The sequence below is a fragment of the Synchytrium microbalum genome (assembly GCF_006535985.1).
Source record: "Synchytrium microbalum strain JEL517 chromosome Unknown SmJEL517_scf0060, whole genome shotgun sequence".
NCBI lineage: Eukaryota > Fungi > Chytridiomycota > Chytridiomycetes > Synchytriales > Synchytriaceae > Synchytrium > Synchytrium microbalum.
Genome location: NW_022158409.1, coordinates 61,023 through 79,211, shown reverse-complemented (window position 1 = coordinate 79,211; position 18,189 = coordinate 61,023). Strand labels below are relative to the sequence as shown.

Sequence of the window (18,189 nt, the reverse complement as noted above, 5' to 3'; positions counted from 1 at the left end):
TGTGATGATGACAAGTCATACTCTTTACCTCTGTCCGTTGTATTTTGATCATAATGATCGCTCACGTCATTTCCTTTATTACAACAGATTCAGCGTTGCATGTGAACCTGCTTTATCTGGATACAAGTTTGGCGTCGACTTCTTCAACGGCATCTCTCGAATCACTGGTGGTTCCCTCTTGCCTCTCACATCATCTTCTATTCTGCCAGGTATGTTTGATATAGCGGATTTGCTTCTGCCCATCGTTTTTGCCACACTACAGAACCTAATGACTCAAATACATCTGCCGCTGTTTCGTAGACGTAATCATCGGAGGTGCCAAGGAAGCAATAGACATGGAAAAGATGATCAAGGAAGCCACCCTTGAAGCAGAAAAAGCCAGAAAAGAAGGTGCCAAGACTGAAGAAGAAGTCAACAAGAAGGTCTACCAAAAGATGAAATCCAAAGGCGCCACGTAAGCATCAAATTCTGTTTATCGTTCATTCATCAAGTTTTCTGACTCTACTCACTTTTACTTTACTAGTTCTCGTAAAATGCACGTCACCACCCCTTACTCTGAAGAAGCTACAGTCACCATGGAATACAATGCTCAGCAATTCGAAAACTCCACTTCCCTCCGTGATGCTATGACATCTGTACGACCAGTCGTCTCTCGATTACAATCAGAGTCAGTCGATGGGTATGCTAGCAGACGCTCTATGCCAGCCAAAGCTGCTACTGGTGCTCCAGGTCCCGCATCAACAGGCTTCTTTGGTTCCGTTCGTTGGCGATCTGCAGCTGCCGCAGCTCCAGCACCAATCGTTGGATTAGAAGGAGGCTCAGCAACTGACCTGCATGGAGCTGCTGCACAGGAAGTCAAGGTTGCTGAAGAAGAGGTATCTTATGAGGAAGTCAATCGCTACATGAAGCAATCAAACGCCCGTACCACTTTCAACAGCATGAGCAGCATTGCCACTGTAAGGAAGGAATAGTAGATGGGGACTGGTGATTTGATTGGTGTATTGGCAGGGAGAATGCTTTTCATAAATATAAAAAACAGCTCATAAAAAACAACTTGTAAACAATCAGTTGCTCATGAATATAACGCCAATCATATGTAAAGACTTGACCTGCTGTGTTTCTTATTTTCACAGGTTTGTGATTTGTTTCATGACGAGAACCAGCAAGATCAGGGAACAGATCCAACAATTTCCGTTGCGAGTCCAGAGAAGCCACTACCAAAACTTTTCAACAGGTTCAACGTTACCACAGATATCTTTCAAGATTTCGATATGCTCGAAATTTCATTGTTGACACACCGCATTTGGAGGATCCATAGAAAAAGAAGAGGGCAGATACACTTTTACTGAACATGTTTTCATTGAAGATGATCTTGTAGACGGTGTGTGGAAATTTGGATTTGCAGTTACAGAGAAGCTGTGAGACATTTTCTTCTTAGCATGTAGAGAAATCAGTTTCAGAAGCACGTGAATAATATACGAACCTTTTGTTTTTAAAGTTCTTTCTTGTGCTTGTCTGGAATTCAAGACTCTTGTGGACTGCCGTTAGTGGTTAGTGATCGAGTTGTGGAGATAACGAGTGCTGTAGCCCCATCCTCCACCAGTCGCATTGAAATTTTCCCTGGAAACAGAGCTCTCGTTGTAGAGATAACACTGGGGGTAGCCCAATCCTTCGAGAACCGGGAGCTTAATGCGTCAAATAGTAAATTAACAGCAGCAACACCACAGGACAAGGGAGGTAGCGCCAGAAATCCTAGTGAAACAATCGGGGCAATGGATGAATACACACGAATTTCTACCGTGTGTATGAGGTTCGCTTTTCTCCACAAAACAAGATCCTCTGTATATTGATACTCGTTTATGCTTCATTGACCCAGCGATAGAGCGGCGTGGTGAGTTTGTATGGGTGAGTTCAAAAACTCGGAATCACTGTTACTCTTCATGGGTTGAATGTTGACGTGTTGACTTCGATGACAATGCAAACAGAGAGTGACAGAATCTTGATGAGTAAAGCACTCCTAGACAATATATCTTGAGTCATCCAGGTATCTACGAGATGTAATCATCGTAGTTTGTTGGAATTATTTCACACCACCAACACCCAAAGCAACGGAAGGAATGGTAGCATTCAGTTAGCAGCGGTTGGTGCGACACAATTTCTGACAACAAATGAAACGTTTACACACACGAATACCTTCCCGGCAAGTAAGCGCTTCGCTTTTCTCACCAAAACAACGTCGAAAGATAGCATCACAGGCCCAGCGGTAGACGGGCCTCGGCGAAAATGCACAAAAACTCGGAGTCACCTGGAATATTATCCCCCACTGTTTGCAATGTTCTTGAAAAGTTGAATGTTGATATGTTGATGTACTAGATGGGATTGCGAAAAGTGAGTGATGGAATCTTGATGAGACTTGGCAACCGCACTCCGAATACAACTCAACATTCAACTCCGGTTAGGAACTAAGGGCTACACTATCCAGTTCTTGAGTCATCCAGGTGTCTAGGAGATGTAATGGTGATGGTTTGTTAGTTGTGTGCAAAAATGCCGCAAGTTGGTAAAAGACATGATCCATTGACCCACCAGAGTGCCAATATGCATACAGCACATCATAAAGTGGTTTTAAATACAGGACTAGGCTATAAACCCCCTCCCAATATAAAACTGTCTTGTTTGGGTTTAAACAGTGTCAGGAATTTTTCGAGGGGGCAAGCCATTAAATAGTAATATTTGGCGTGGGAGGCAATTTGTGGAGGGAGAGCAAGGACGCATAGGACGTGTTAAAATACTCGGCTAACTTAATGGAGGCATTTCGTCACGTCCATTAATTGTGCAACAAGTCAACCCAAAGTGAAATTGTTTTTTCAATAATAATAAAAGCAAGTACCAAGTTACAGGGAGAAACCTGACACTATTGAGCCAGTACATCGGCCTCGACTTCCGAATATCCAGTGGGGTTGTCTAGATTCGCAATATGATGACTCTTTGCCAGAATTTGGAGTAAAAATCAAACTCCCGCGTCAAGTGAACAAGGACCTTCGAAGTAACAAGGACAAAAAGAACTCAGAAATACTGCTCACGATCTGACCCCAAGTAGTTTTGTTACTACTGCAAGTAGTGCAACCAGCACAGAACCGCAATCAGCAATCTCAATTCTCAATGAAAGTTTCATTGAGTAATGAAAGAGCCGCAAATCCTGCAAAAGCGGCCAGTACGCTGCCCCAGAGAAAAATTACAGGCACGCTGCGATTGCTTGGATTGCTTTCCAACTGATTATGGCAAACGTAGTCAGGACCTTTTTGAGATGGAAACATTTGATTATTGCACTGGCATGTTATTCTGAGGCCTCTTCCCTCATCTTATTGGTTTCCTAAAGATATAGATTTCTGTCTCATACTCAGCACAAATACAAGTAACAAATTGTTGCTCATGATTGTACCGCGAAATGCATTTAAAAAACGTCGAGTGGTGTGTTTCATATTTACAATCAGATACAAGATATTGGCACAAGGATTAAGTTACAAGGAGCGTCAGCCGGGTTAGACAAGTCAACTGATTTGTCTATTGTTACCACGAGTCCTAAACCCAGTGGCTACAAAGTAGTTTTCAGAAGACGTCGACCGTGATGCAGCGGGTTTCTCTAACGAAACCTTCTTAAAGACAGATTCTAGTGCCCGCCGTTGATCTGATAAATCGAGTTCGTATTGAGACAAAAAAAGAACGTCGAAACTACAACTAGCATACACACACCAGTTTCGAAAGACCCCTGAAAGAATTTACACACGAAAGTCCCTCTCTGCTTTAAAAACATCATAGCAGTATCCCTCGCCGTCTCAAACAATTCATTATTCACTGCATTCTCCTTGGCTTTCAGTCCCATTGACGGACACGCCATATCACTTATAACCACATCGACATGCTGGCCATCAGGTATCAGAGCCTTGATTTGATCTCGTGCTTTTGGACACAGTATATCGCCTTGTATGAATGTTGCACCCGGCAGTAGATCGATTGCTTGTAAATCAACTCCAATGACACGTCCAGGCGGTTTATCAGAGGTTGGAGGCTTGTTGTCGGCAATGTATTCGAGAGCGACTTGTGACCAGCTGCCTGGAGCAGCTCCCAAATCTGGTGATTTGCAGAATCAGTGGACAAAAAACAATGAGAATGCATAACCACAGATATGGCTCACCTAGTACAGCCATGCCATATTTGAAAATCTTGTGAGATTTTTGGATCTCGATGAGCTTGAAAGCTGCTCGTGAGCGATAATCGGATTGTTGTCTGAGTTTGACATATGGGTCTCTAATTTGTCGTTCAAACCACTGTTTGGGTGTTGATATTGATGTTCGAGAGGGTGTGCGGGTCTTAAGGCTTGTTGAAGGGGTCGATAAACGCGTGTCCAGATGTAGTAACGAGGGCCATGGTTTCATAGTTGATCTGCTTAAAAAAAGTGTCGAAGAAAAGTGTAAGAAGATTGATGCGAGGAGCAATCAGTGCAGGTATTAAATGTAATTGTACGCTCGTAAATACTGTCAGAATATCACGTACCTTTGTAGTCTTAATTTCAGTTCACCGTTCACCGCAACTTTGACAAGAACAACAAGTGTTGAAAACGCAAACAAGGAATCTGACAACATAAGATAGCCAGGAACAAGAAAGGACTACATTCATCATCTATATAACGTGATACCTATACAATCCAAGACAAGAACGCCACAGAACGGCCCTAATCAACCCATAAACAGTCAAAATGGCCGCATGTAAAACCACCATCACCCTCCTCCTTCTCCTGTATATAGCAACAGCAGTCAAATCTCAAGCAGACCAAACAACTCCAACATCCATCAATAATCTATGCACTCTCCAGATCTCGTGTTTGCGATACGACGGAAATCAATGTGGAGCGCCATTTTCCAAATCACTCCAATTGGATGGCAATGGGCAGTGTATGCCTGAAGTACAAGATCTGACGAATGTATGTCAGCAAGAACAAGGATCATGCTGCCAGAATGGATGTATTGGACGTGTGCTGCCGCTTGCACCGATTCCGTTCGACGTGCAGGAACTGCTGGGAGATGATACTGTACGAGTGCATGTTATGTAGAAGGATTTGGATAGGGGCACTATATCATTCTGGTTATGTGCCATAGTTGCACCATGTGTGGTCGTAAATATCAAACATATAATAGTTAGGAGCGGGAGTAACCCCAAGTCAATTGAGTCAATATTAGTAGTTACAGAGTGCATTATTCCATTTACATAATATATGCTGCTGTTTCATTTACATTGTGTGATTTCAACGTGCTGGCTACTCTGCCTATATGAGCACGTATCTTTCACAGGAAGAGGTCTGAGAAGAAAGCGTCCATATCTTCTCCTCTAGTCTTCTCAACTTCGACTTTGAGTGGGGCAGACCATATTGAAGAGGGATTGGCATCGGTGGTTGATTCTAAGATGGAGGAAAGTGAGCCAACAATAATCAACTCCACCCAAGCAATGGTTATCGCTCCTTTAAACACATACCATCTGCTTTGGCAGCTTTGGCAGCTCTTGAATCTTTATCTCCCTCCTCAGCACCGTTCTGTTCTTCCTCCCTGGGTCGTTTTCGACCTTCACGATCCTCTACACCATTCTCGACAGAAGGGTCATCAACAGCTCCCTCTTCGTCCACAGTCGAATGGGCTGCAATCTTTTGCTCACGTTTCCTCTTCTCCTTGTCCTTTTTATAGTTGAGTTTGACGGAGCAGTCTTTGCAAAGACGTACTTTTACCAATTCGTATTTCTGGACACCATCTTCCTTGTATGCAAACGGGACTTCCCAAGTAGCTAGATGCTGGTTTACGTCACATGATATTGAGCCACATATGAACTGGCCTAGCGTATGTGTGTGCGAGTGTAAGAAGGGCTACCACATGTGTAAGGCTAGGACAACGACAACGGACAAACAGATGTACCTATTCCAGCGATGACTTCCTTTTGAGTCCTCCATCGTAGACCAAACTTGCCTTCCCTGTATCGCGATAGGTCGACAATGGCATACTCTTTCAGTAACCTATCATAATATTTCTTGGCTACTCGGTGTTCCCAAGATAGATCTCTATCATCCTCTTCACTTCTCACGAATCTATAGGGTTTGAGATAGATTGCGAGCATCAATGATCGAAAAGCACGTACCACCTCCTACTATATACATGTCACTGAAATGTTGGAAGACCTACTTGTGATGTTGCTTCAAAACATCGAAATCGGTCTGGGTTTGAAGCTTTGTCTTTTCTACCGATGCACCATAGTATGTTATATAGTCTTGGACCAGCTTCTTGTGCTTGCTGAAGGCATCAGCTGGTATTGAAAACGCAGGCTGAAGTTTGTTCTTGTTTGATGCGCTGCTATTATTTCCTCCTATACGAAGATATGTATCTGCCATCTATAAGAGGAAGCCGATGAAGAATGAGCTCTCTCTTCAGTGCGTGGCCAATATTGATGAAGCTTTCGATCTGAAAAGTTGAACTGTTGTAGTGTTGAGCGGCGGCTGCCAATCCTGTCAAATATGGAGCTCAAAGGGCACGTATCGTGCAATGCATGAGCTGTATTCACATCTTCCAATTTTCTAGCTTGTAAATGTCAGTGACGTGCATGCCTATAAACATTGCTTGGAGTTCGTAGACAAAGTAAACTCAGCTGTACGCGTTGGTTGTTACAGAACTAGAGAAAAATTCGGACAGAGCTGTTTTTAATGGGCATGTATGGCGTCGCAAGTCGCAGAACTATTAAGATCAAGCGAGGGCACGACACTTTTCAAGTTCAATCAACTTGACTTTGAATTTTCGAGATCAGGAACGTGTTGCTAGCCTATATACATATGAGGAGTACTGATATTAACTTGAAATAAAGCTTCCCTGCTAATCTGTTACTTTCAAGTCAAAATTCGTCGCGGACTCGTCGTCTTAAACATTCTAAGCGTTCGTATTGAGCAACTCCCTGGCCATGGACAACCTTCAGTATCGGGTGCCAGCAGCTGCAGAAGACAGCGACAACTTTTCTTTTCATGCCACCGTCGAGGACATCAAGAACAACTCTCCAAAGTCCACTCGCGAATCGTTGGCACCAACATTCTCTTCAGAGGCAACATTCAACATCCCAAGATTACAGAGAGCGAGCTCTCGAACAGATTCTCAGAAATCACATTCGAGACAGAGGAGCTTGGTGAGTCTCTCTATGTGTGTCGTCTCTGTGTGTGCTGCAACATCTGGCGCTCATTCAATTATTTATGTGTGCTTAGGGCTCTCCTATGATTAAGAAGCAAATGGTATCTGGCCCCATTTCATGTACCGGTCAGCATGTTTTGAGCACTCCGTATCGTCATGTATGTCTGTTTTGCTTGCTGAATTGAATCAATGTTGCAATAACACAATCTACGTTATTCAACTAGGCTCTTGTGGGTGAATCAAACTGGGAAGTAACCAATTCTCTTGCTGAACTCATAAAGTTTGAGCAAATATATGTTGAGGATCTCAAGTCAACATTAGAAGTAAGAAAACATACTAGCTGAAGCCATACTGTGCAGAGTGCTCAACTTGAGCTCTACCTCGTAGAAACTTACTACCAAAGAAGTCCAAGAAGCCGAATCCGAATCACTCAATGCTATAGTCGATGGACTCAACAACGTCTTGACTGTCGCCTTGGAATTACAACAAAATTTCAAGGACAGTATCGGCCAATGCTATGGATTCGCGGGCCTATCCGCTTTGGGCGTCGTATTTAAAGACTACATCACCAGCTATCCCGTGTATCACCAAACAGTCGTCGACTTGAGAAGCGATCCTACATTGTCCTTCCACATGAATGGCATGGAAATCGCTCTGATTTCGCCTTTAGAACGACTAGTTCATTACCGTTTCTTCTTTCGTCGAATACTGGCTGTGACTGAAGAAGAGTCTCGACGTGAAGAATTATATCGAGTTTATATTACTATTCAGGATTTGTGTCAACGGGCATACCAAACTGTGAATGTCGAGGATACTTTTGGAGCAATGTGCGCATTGGAAGATGCTATTGATGTATCGGAATGCAAAAACTTTGATGATACGGCATTGACTAGTGTAAGTCCAAATTAATCGTGTACTTGTATCTGATTTCTGCGGCATTACGGTAAACGTGCTTCTGCTTCTTTTAGCGCATTGCTCTCGTATTGATCAAACCTACTGAAGGATTTCCCATTCCTATATGCCCAAAACAAGAGTACTTTGCCGAGTTCCAGAAGATTGATGTGAGTGAAGGGTTGTTTGTGCGATATCAATCATTTTGAATAATATTGATATGCTCCAATAGTACACGTCCAAAGAGCCCGTCCATACATCTTTCGAACAAAAGATTTCGATAAATCGTAAACGACTCTCCTCCTCCTCGTCTTCCTCTGCTATGAAACCAGACCTTATCAGTATCACCGTCTTGACTGATGTCGTCCTGATAACCAAAGACCGTAGTGATCAGCACATGCTTCTATATCCGCCATGGCCAATCTCACAAGTGAAGGTGTTTGAGCATGCTACTGCAGGTGAATTATTCTCATAATTTGAAAGTTAAGTACAATCCACAGCACACTAACCTGCATTCATCTATCTTACAGAAGGTGGAAGATGCACATTCGATTTAAATCTAGGAGATAAGGTGTTGATGACATTGGTGGCAGAATCAGATGAATTGAGAAGAGCAATCAGTAAGAAGATAAATGACTTGAAGAAGGGGCTCGAGACACCACGACTCCAGCGCTGTAAGTTTTACTGTATGGTCTCCTTCTGCATTTCCAAAAGAGCCGTACTTATTTATTTACAATACGTAGTGAGGAAGGTCTCTGGTGATTCACAACCTATATCTACCAAGTTATCAACAACACACAAACAGTCTGGGTCCTTGGGACTACGTATGAACTCAAAACCATACGAGCCCAAATCCAACAGTCTGAGGTCTACAACCATGCCATTTATGAGCACTCCTTTGCATCTCAAAGCTCTCGAATCGAATGGTAGTGAAGTTGTTTTTTATGAGAGGTGTCTACCTTTCTTGTACGTGTCCAAGCAAGAAGGCTGGAATAAGCTTTGTCCTTGTGATATTGGAGTCTTTAGGAACAATGAAAAGTCTTGGTTGGATCTACGGTAAGCAATGCCTCTGGGTGAAAAACAAAACGATTCCTGCCACCTTTCGTACCAATTCATAACCTGAATTGTCTGTCGTACTTAGGGCCGTGCCAACACATCGACAAATTTTGTCCACAATGATATCACCCTTGTCTGCACTCGAGTACACAGATGGTACTTGCAATGTCCGTCTAAATGTGGTAACTGAATATGAAAAGTACAGGTCATACACGATCAAATTTGGAAGATCAGACGAAGCCGCTCGCCTATATATGGTGCTACGTGAGCAGGTCATCATGTCCGTAGTGAATACTTTGAATAATTACAACCAACACGTACTCGTATGTCTTGGTGCTCCAACACAAGAAGTAGCTGTCGAAGTCCAAGTATTGGAGCATTCTTGGATTTCTTCTGGTGACAGCTCCTGGATATCACCTGGACAAGATATGGCCATCCTAGTACCAGCTGAAAAGATACAAATCCCAACCGGTCCAGCTCGTATTGAAGTCTTCCAAGCCGGATCGGGTGTACATCCTTGGGTGAACATCTCCTCAAGTCTGAATCCGTCCGTAACCATCTTCTCCGTGCCATTGAAGCCTGGCTTGATACGCTTCCAACTAGAACCACAATTCTATACCATCAGTGCCAAAATTGACGGGGCCACACACGAAGTGTCTCTGCACTCCACAGACTATAGTCAACTATCCCATATCAACGACGTCTTCCGTAATGTCATGGCAGAAGAACGTCAAAGTATACAAGCCAATGCAGCACAACTCGCATTACGTACCACCAATGATGCCTTTTGTGAGCACACTGAAATCGACTTGGACACGCAACTCGTCCCTCGTGATGGACTTGAAGAAGCATTATTGGATGCAGCTGCAGCTGGTGGTGAAGATACCGAGTTCTTTGAACTGACTTCATATCGAGTGCCACCACAATACGCTGCTGAATATATAGACGAAACTAGTATCAACTTGACTACCAACTTCTTTGATGACGGCTTTGAATTGGACTTGACTGGCTTGTCTCTCCATGAAAGCGATCAATATGATGACGCCGATATGGCTAGTGTTGATGATATAGTCGAGATGGATGAGCCATATGAAGATGCTGCTGTCTTGCCATTAGAAGAAGCTGTATACTCGGATCGCGAAAATGTGCCCCTTATGAATCGTGAAGATTCCGGAACAGCATTATTAGAACCCATGACAGAAGAGCCTACTATAGTAAAAGAAAATAGTGACACCACACTTGACGAACCAGAAAGCAAGGCAGAATTCAAGATAGACTATGATGAAAATACCACCATCAAGAAGGCTGCATTCAACATCCACGACGTACAATATCCTGATTTGGACGGTCACATACCTGAAATACTGTCCACGCTATCAGAAGCCACAATAGTGGATTGGTCAAAAAAGGAATCAGTCTTGTTATGTGAATGTTGTCTTGAAGATGTGGAAAAGGTGTTTGCTGTACATGTTCAACCAACAGTAGCAACGGATAAAGTTGCAGAAGCAGCTGAGAAACAATCTGTAATGTCTCCAACATCTAGCATAGTAGTAGAATCGTCATCACGTCGCAGTAGTAGTATGAAGACATCATTGACAAAATCCATCGGGTCTCTCCCATCCTCAATTGCATCAGACGGTAGCTCGACGTCTCGTAAATCATCCATATCATCACAATCAATACGTCCACCGCTACCCATGAATGTATTACGAACACCAGCACCACCATCGACGATGCCACCGCAACTTATACGCTCTGGAACGTTTTCGTATGCTATGGGCAATACTCGTCGAATTGGAGCTGTTGGGAGAGCTAAGAGGCAAGAAACTGAGAGGGCTCGTAAGGAGGCTGCAAGTGAGAGTGAATTATTGGAAGCTTTGCGACGAGAATATGAGGCGCTTGTACGAGAGCGTGATGAATTGAAGATTCAAAGTCGGGATCTACTTCATGGTCGTCTTGTGCCTATATTTGATAAACGATGATAAAACTTGAGGGATCACGCGATATAGGCTTTGGATACATTTGAAGAGTCTCACTAAGATATTTGCACCTTTCATTTTGTATCAGACGTATGAATTGTTATTTTTAAGTACTATTTTTGTAACAAGAGGCTACCCATTGCAAAATGTCCCAATCAGAGTCTGGCACCAACAAAGGTTTCTGGGACATGTGTCGTCTTGACCTCATGAATAGACCACTTGATCCCAAAGCCTCTGAAACGATCAAATATGGCTGTATCAGCAAAAGCAGAAGCAGGAGAATTTACACCTGCTGGGATTGAACTTTTTTGTTCCAAGAGAGTATAAGCAGAGCAGGCCAATGCAATTGGAGTGAATACGTACTATGAAAAAGAGCTGAAGGTGTTAAGTTCCGAAAATCACCAGGATATGGTTTGACAGTGGTAACACATACGGCAGGTTCTGGTCCAGTAACGCTCATCTTGACAAACATGTTTGGTTTGTTTACTTTGCCGGCGGTTTTGACGGCTGCTGGATCCGAATATCTGGCGAGAAAAAAAGCAGCTTGAGAATCATCCTGAATGGTTTCAATAACGCGACGAGTTAACAAACGTTACCCATTAGCCAGGAACGTTGAAGTGAAGGAGGTATCGTGTATCATCTTCTCGTTTGGTGGACGGGTCTTGCTGAAGATTCCTATTGATTCGAATTCGTTTGGTATATCTAACGACAACAAAAAAAAGTCAAGAACTTGAGAAATACCTTGAGTGAAAAGGTATGGGTAATCCAGTAACAGTTTCCTGCCCCATGTGTATGAAGCTAAGATTGAGTCAAATGCTGCATATCCGACGACTTGGTATACAGTTCGTGTCCATGCGGCCAAGTATGCAGAGAATTCTACTGCTGGAATCCCCGCTAGTGCTTGTGAAGCACTACCGGCTTCGCGATTCATTTGGACCACTTGCTAAGGAAGCAATGCCAAAACAATTAAACTCAAATGACAACACAAAATCCGCGTTCTTCGTGGAGGTTACTCACTTGTCCCATCTTGACACAACTAGCATCAGACCCCGGGAACACCATACACGCAAGCCCAATCCGTTTATCAAAGTGTCCTGGCGTGGAATTTATCTTGAGCTTTTCTCCAAGTCGAGGCAGGTTGGGTCTCACTCCACTCAATGCTTTACGGAGCTTGCCCAGTTCTTTTCGATGGGCGAAACCCTGTACGGCCGATTCGTACGTAGCGTAGTTGAGGGCGAATCCTAGAGGTCCGTATTGTAAAGAATGGAACATTTCAACGGCATTACAAACGCCTCCTCGCTTAGCGAATTCCAGTTTGCAGGCTAGGACACCGAGGTCTGCGGGTACAGAGTCCCATCCGGAAGCATGCACTATGGTAACGCCGTTCTCACGAGCGGCCTTGTTGCAGTTTAGGAAGACACGGTCGTAGAATTCTGGTTCACCACAGCTATTTGCGTTAACATGTAAGTCCCTTTTCTTGTTTGAATGTACGGTAAGATGCATTTTACCAATCGACATAGTCGGCACGTCCTTCAACACATGCTGTAGCTACATTAAGACCAAAATATCTGAATGGTCCAACGGCGTTTATAACGACCTTTGCACGTTTCGTGAAATTCAGTAGCTCATCGTGGCTCTTGGCATTCGCTATTATGATTTCAGGAATCGAAACTCCTGAATTAGGCGCATGAGTTGACTGGATCTCCTTCAATAGATCTATGACGCAAGGTGAAGTGAGAATTTTTTGACAGCTAAATAGAACAACATCGATTTCTCGATACCTTCAAGTAGCTTCTGATCCTCTACTCGAGACGCAATAGCCCATTTGAATCCCTAGCGAATTGTGATGTACATGTGAGCTTTTGAAATTGTGGGGCAAATTCGTCGAATTTGACGATGTACTTGGATGGTAGGAGGGTTTCTGGCGATTCTAGTAGCTGTTCTTCTGCCAGTAAAGCCTAGGAAATTAAAAATTAGTCCGTTACGCGTTGTAGGCTAGAACATTGCTCATCGTCAATGTCTGGAGACAAACTTTCATGGAAAGCATTCCAATGAAGGAACAGAAACGATTATGAAAGAGCGTACCTGCAGCTCCAAAGATTACAATGTCTAGATCCTTGCTCATGATTGAAATGGGGGCGACCGCTATGCGTTATAATGAGAAAATCAAAGTCGTATGTTTGGAAGTTCTAATCGTTACACACGACGGCAACAAGCTCAGTAGTCATTCGCATAGGAAGGCGCATGTGAGTTGAATTTGAGCACAGTTGGAAGTAATCTCTAGATCTGGAACGTTCTTTTTCGTTGGGGCCTGGCCGTGCATTCCTGTGACTTTGGAAGGTGAGTGGTTGACGATATCAATTGCCAATTGTTGTCAAAATAAAGCCATATGGCTGATACACCTAGTATCCGTGCCTGTATGGATGTCAAAAATATAACTTGCTACTCTTCTTCCTGCATTGCTCGGTCGTAATTTGCTTTCACATCAACATCAAATCTTTGGCAGCCCACAAAAATAATAGCTGACTTAGCTTACTTTTCTAAAACATCAGGGCCAGAAACGCCATAAAATTTGGTACACACCCGCCTGATATGACAGTCAACCCTCGAGCGTACCCAATGGCCGCACCAGATTGTCTCGCAAGTCTATAGGAGAAGATCCGACCTTATACGCAACTGCTCTTTGTAGAAAGGCTGGCACCAGGCATCAGCCGGTCTTCTTTATCGTCATATTGATACCTCTGAAATCATTCATCAGTTGCTTGTGGAAATCAGCCACGTCACATAAATCTGCATATTTTCAAACCCATGGATTCATAGTAAAAGTAGATCATTTACCACAATGGAGGGAGTCATTTAATACCATCGAGGGGATTGCTTTGAATGATGAGCATCTCGCTCACATCGTCAGTTTGCCTGTACTTAATCGTCTACATTGCTTAAATGGCCAACCCCAACCATTTCTTATAACTCTCTAATGAAGGCAATACCACAAAGGCCGTCAAGCCGGCCGGCGGTGGTTCTCGGGTGACGTGGAGAGATCGTGTTTGACAGAGAGTATACACGATGGTCTTACGAATGGAGAAATGTGCTGGGAGGTGGAGCAAGCCATGCCGTGCAAGAAAGTAGATGAAGTTGATGAAGTTGGTATCCGTTAATCGCAGATCAGAAACTATGATCTAAAATGCACGTGGGTACAACTCAATCACGTTGCCTAGGGTGAATTTCGCGTTTTACAACAGTTACATGATTATCACTACAAAAAATGTTTACAATATTATAATATTATCTTATAAATCACGTATGCCCTCCTTGTTCAAGTTGTTCCAACTCCTTCAGTGACTTCAACTTTGAAACAAACTCCAAACATCAGTTCGAAGCGATGCTGTCAGCAGGAAAAGAAGACGACGAGCTTGATATTGGGATCGCTACTCCAAAGAAGATAATCAAGCCATACAGTATTTCCTCAAGTCCTGTGGACCAACAGGAGTCTCCGGGCTATACTCCAAAGTCTGCAGGTTCACGATCAGATCGAACAGATGCTAGTCCTGATGTTAGACCTAGGCAGTTTAAAGGTAGATCATCTCTTGTTTCCCTTGGATCTAATGAGTCAACACCCTCAAAGATCCCATCTCCCGTAAAACGGCCTACATCAACCACAACAACACCAAACAGCAAGATTCAGCCAATCCCTGTCCAATACTCGAAGAATAATTATCCTAATGCAAATGCTTCGCCAAAACTTCCAGGTCTGTATCCATCTTCGAATGTGTCGCCTGTCTCCTTGTCAAACGCCGCTTCATCGACTTCGCTTGGCAATCAACAACCTAGGTCAACTCCCGCTCCAAGGAATGGAGCCATTCAATCAAATATAGGCAAATCAACTACAGTAAAGCCTGCTGCACCAAGTCCGGGTCTTGCACAGCCAACATCTAGTAGAATGCCTCAAGCGCAGCAACCAAACAAACCTGTAGTCACAACTTGGAGAACAACCACATCAACAAGCATTCCTGTAAAACAGAATGCTCCTATTGCTCCACAAAATCAATTCCAAGGTGCCAAATATTCACCACGGCCACCAGAAAAGTACATGCCACCTATGCCAGCCCTCAAGCCTCAGCCCATATCTATACCATCTAGCTCGTCTTCACTTGTAGCACCGAAACGAGTTGCTCCCACCGCCGTAGCCAGGGCCATCATCTCAGGGACCGTAGAAGCTGGAAAGCAACAGGACTTGAGAGCATTACTCGAATCGATACCTGATGATGATCCAGAAATGAGAGACGAGCTAGTGATCCCAGAACTAGTTGTGAAGCTGTTGAGGCATCAAGTTGTGGGTATCAACTGGATGAAGGATCGGGAAGAGAAATCAAAGGGTGGCATGTTGTGTGATGATATGGGTCTGGGAAAGGTTTGTTCGCAGCTCCAATCATTTTGAACAGCAACCGTGGAACACTGTTGAATTCGTTCACTCTAGACAATTCAAGCCATAGGATTGATTTGCTCAAACAAGCCAACTTCGCAGAAACGAAGATCAACGCTGGTCGTCTCACCATTGTCAGTCATCAAACAATGGGAAGATGAAATCTTGACGAGATGCAGACGGGGAGCCTTGGATGTACTAGTTCATCATGGCCCTAGTCGAACCAAGAGTGCATCTGTGCTCAAGCAATATGATGTGGTCAGCTTTGGATTTGAATAAGGGATAAGACCAATACTGCGTTTTTTAAACTACATTCGTACTTTTTAGGTTATCACCACCTATGACACGGTTTCTGCAGAATTCTCACAAAAGGCCAGGAAAAAGAAGAATGACGATAGCTCGGATGACAAAGAACCCAACATATTCACTGCCGCGCCTGGAAAAGAATCTGGACCTTTGATGCAGGTTGATTGGTTTCGTGTCATTCTTGGTAAGTTGCAGTGTTTTTAAGTCGCCTTACAATCTGCTGACTTTGCTCTTTACATGATTTAGATGAAGGGCATAACATAAAAAATCACAACACTCAACGCGCTAAGGCTTGTTGTGCTCTCAGTGCCGAAAGACGATTCCTTTTATCTGGTACACCACTTCAAAACAATGTCGATGACTTGGTGAGGATTTCGTTGTCATTCTTTCTAAGGGAACGATTTTCTTTCTCATCGACTTACCATCGCCAATAGTTTTCTATTCTTAAGTTTTTACGAATCAAGCCTTGCAACGACTTGACCACCTTCAAAGTTTACATCAGCAATCCGTTGAATCGCGGTCGATCCAAAGAAGCTCTCCAAAAGGTTCAAGCCATCTTGAAGGCTATCATGCTTCGCCGAATGAAAACCACTCTTGTAAGTAAAGGCCGTTGTTCAACGACATCAGAATAATTCAAACAACTCTTTGAACTTTTACTCAAGGTCGATGGAAAACCATTGCTCAACCTACCAGCTCGTGACGTAAAGCTCACAGCATACGAGTTGGGAGGTGACGAACGAGAGTACTATCTCAGTCTCGAAACCAAAATGCAAAAGAAACTCAAGAAGTATATCAAGGCTGGTCATGTCAATGCGTCGAACGTACGTTCAAGACCTCTATAGATGTAACCTAAACTCCTGTACTCACCGTCTTGTCTGACTTAGGTTTTAGCGATGTTGCTACGACTTCGTCTTTGCTGCAACCATCCGTACTTGGTTGCGTACGAGCCAGATAACTCAGAAGATGTGTTGGCTACAGAGATGAAAAGGGATGGGAATAATGATGATGAAGCCGATGTTGATGGCCTAGTCAACATGCTTGGAAACATGGACGTCAAGACGAATCAGTGCTCCATTTGTCTAGATCCGTAAGTATCGCATAGCTACGACATCATGATTTTTAATTGTGCTAATTGGAGTAGCTACTCATATTAACGTTCGACCTAGAATCGAGCCTGAATCCAAAGACAAGCTTCACTGTTTGGACTGTACTATACGCTTTGTCTCTCATCATGGGAACGATAGTGGCAGCAAATCAAAGAATGGGAAGAATGCTGCAATGTGTAAGGGTTTTCATATTTTGGCGAGATGTTGTTGTGTCATGAGATGCTCATTGGATCTTCGAATGCTTAATGACCTCTAGTGGCTGAGTTGAGGAGGGCCTGGGTCTCATCAACCAAGATTGACGAATTACTCTCGACTTTGGGTCAAATTTACCGTGAAGATGATTCTTCAAAGACCATTGTATTCTCCCAGTTTACGTCCATGCTTGATATTGTTGAGATTCCTCTTGGAAGTCGTGGTTGGGCCTTTTGTCGCTGTAAGTGTCAACGTCACCAAAAAAGAAATGCATATTTGAACACGGAACTCATCACGAGATGCCTTTTCACAATAGATGATGGATCTATGACGTCTCAAGCACGTGAAGACGCTTTAAAGAAGTTCAGGACTGATCCGAAACGAAGGATTCTTTTGATCTCACTTGGTAATTGAAAGCAAAAACACTAGGATTACACTCATAGCTTGCTGACACCTTTTCTTTAAGGTTGTGGTAGTGTTGGTCTGAACTTGACTTGTGCAAACCGTATCGTACTCCTTGACTTGTGGTGGAATCCTGCACGTAAGGGCCTGAGAAGTCAAAGGAATGTTGACGTAATTTGATGCCATGGAATCTGAATTTTTGCATTTTTCAGTTGAACAGCAAGCAATAGATCGTGTACATAGAATAGGCCAAACTAAGGACGTCCATGTCGTCAGAATGACTATTAAGGAGACTGTTGAGGAACGGATTCTGGCCTTGCAGGAAAAGAAGGTAGGAAGCATCATTACTGTGCTCGTCTTTGTAAGCTGACGCTGTTGTGTGTTTCTCTTAGCAACAATTAGTTTCTGCCGTCGATGGTGTTGGCAAACTCAACAAGACAAATGTTCAAGAACTCATATCCTTGTTTTCAGCTACTCCCAAAGATGAAGCGGATGGTGATGGAGAATGGGAAGACGGAGAAGAACTTGTATGTGGATGATGATATGGGTATTGTCACTGTATTTGAGTCATGTTTTTACATATGCAAAGAAATATAATCAATTTACGATTCGCTATTGTTCATGTT

General features: G+C 43.4%; 5 protein-coding genes across 5 annotated transcripts; 2 read left to right on the top strand and 3 right to left on the bottom strand.

The window, feature by feature from the left end:
- Window positions 1–3,548: 3,548 nt before the first annotated feature.
- SmJEL517_g05817 (uncharacterized protein) lies at window positions 3,549–4,433 on the bottom strand (the record flags this gene model as incomplete). The annotated part of the gene is made up of 3 exons (XM_031171743.1): window positions 3,549–3,685; window positions 3,751–4,128; window positions 4,193–4,433. 3 exons carry the CDS (start codon window positions 4,431–4,433, stop codon window positions 3,549–3,551), a joined length of 756 nt encoding a protein of 251 aa, XP_031022291.1.
- Window positions 4,434–5,339: 906 nt separating this feature from the next.
- Window positions 5,340–6,427, bottom strand: SmJEL517_g05816 (uncharacterized protein; the record flags this gene model as incomplete). Its single annotated transcript, XM_031171742.1, has 4 exons — window positions 5,340–5,452; window positions 5,527–5,877; window positions 5,958–6,127; window positions 6,222–6,427. 4 exons carry the CDS (start codon window positions 6,425–6,427, stop codon window positions 5,340–5,342), a joined length of 840 nt encoding a protein of 279 aa, XP_031022292.1.
- A 560-nt stretch (window positions 6,428–6,987) lies between these two features.
- SmJEL517_g05815 (uncharacterized protein) lies at window positions 6,988–11,137 on the top strand (the record flags this gene model as incomplete). Its single annotated transcript, XM_031171741.1, has 9 exons — window positions 6,988–7,206; window positions 7,283–7,366; window positions 7,433–7,531; window positions 7,596–8,102; window positions 8,177–8,269; window positions 8,332–8,557; window positions 8,630–8,773; window positions 8,843–9,155; window positions 9,241–11,137. 9 exons carry the CDS (start codon window positions 6,988–6,990, stop codon window positions 11,135–11,137), a joined length of 3,582 nt encoding a protein of 1,193 aa, XP_031022293.1.
- Window positions 11,138–11,289: 152 nt separating this feature from the next.
- Window positions 11,290–13,259, bottom strand: SmJEL517_g05814 (uncharacterized protein; the record flags this gene model as incomplete). The annotated part of the gene is made up of 9 exons (XM_031171740.1): window positions 11,290–11,496; window positions 11,568–11,658; window positions 11,731–11,809; window positions 11,876–12,077; window positions 12,152–12,581; window positions 12,643–12,850; window positions 12,916–12,967; window positions 13,037–13,092; window positions 13,220–13,259. The coding sequence occupies 9 exons, from the start codon at window positions 13,257–13,259 to the stop codon at window positions 11,290–11,292; spliced, it is 1,365 nt and encodes a 454-aa protein (XP_031022294.1).
- A 1,257-nt stretch (window positions 13,260–14,516) lies between these two features.
- SmJEL517_g05813 (uncharacterized protein) lies at window positions 14,517–18,102 on the top strand (the record flags this gene model as incomplete). Its single annotated transcript, XM_031171739.1, has 13 exons — window positions 14,517–15,545; window positions 15,612–15,815; window positions 15,885–16,047; window positions 16,110–16,228; window positions 16,298–16,459; window positions 16,526–16,684; window positions 16,748–16,950; window positions 17,030–17,145; window positions 17,226–17,402; window positions 17,478–17,567; window positions 17,628–17,702; window positions 17,776–17,894; window positions 17,956–18,102. The coding sequence occupies 13 exons, from the start codon at window positions 14,517–14,519 to the stop codon at window positions 18,100–18,102; spliced, it is 2,763 nt and encodes a 920-aa protein (XP_031022287.1).
- Between the last annotated feature and the right edge of the window lie 87 nt (window positions 18,103–18,189).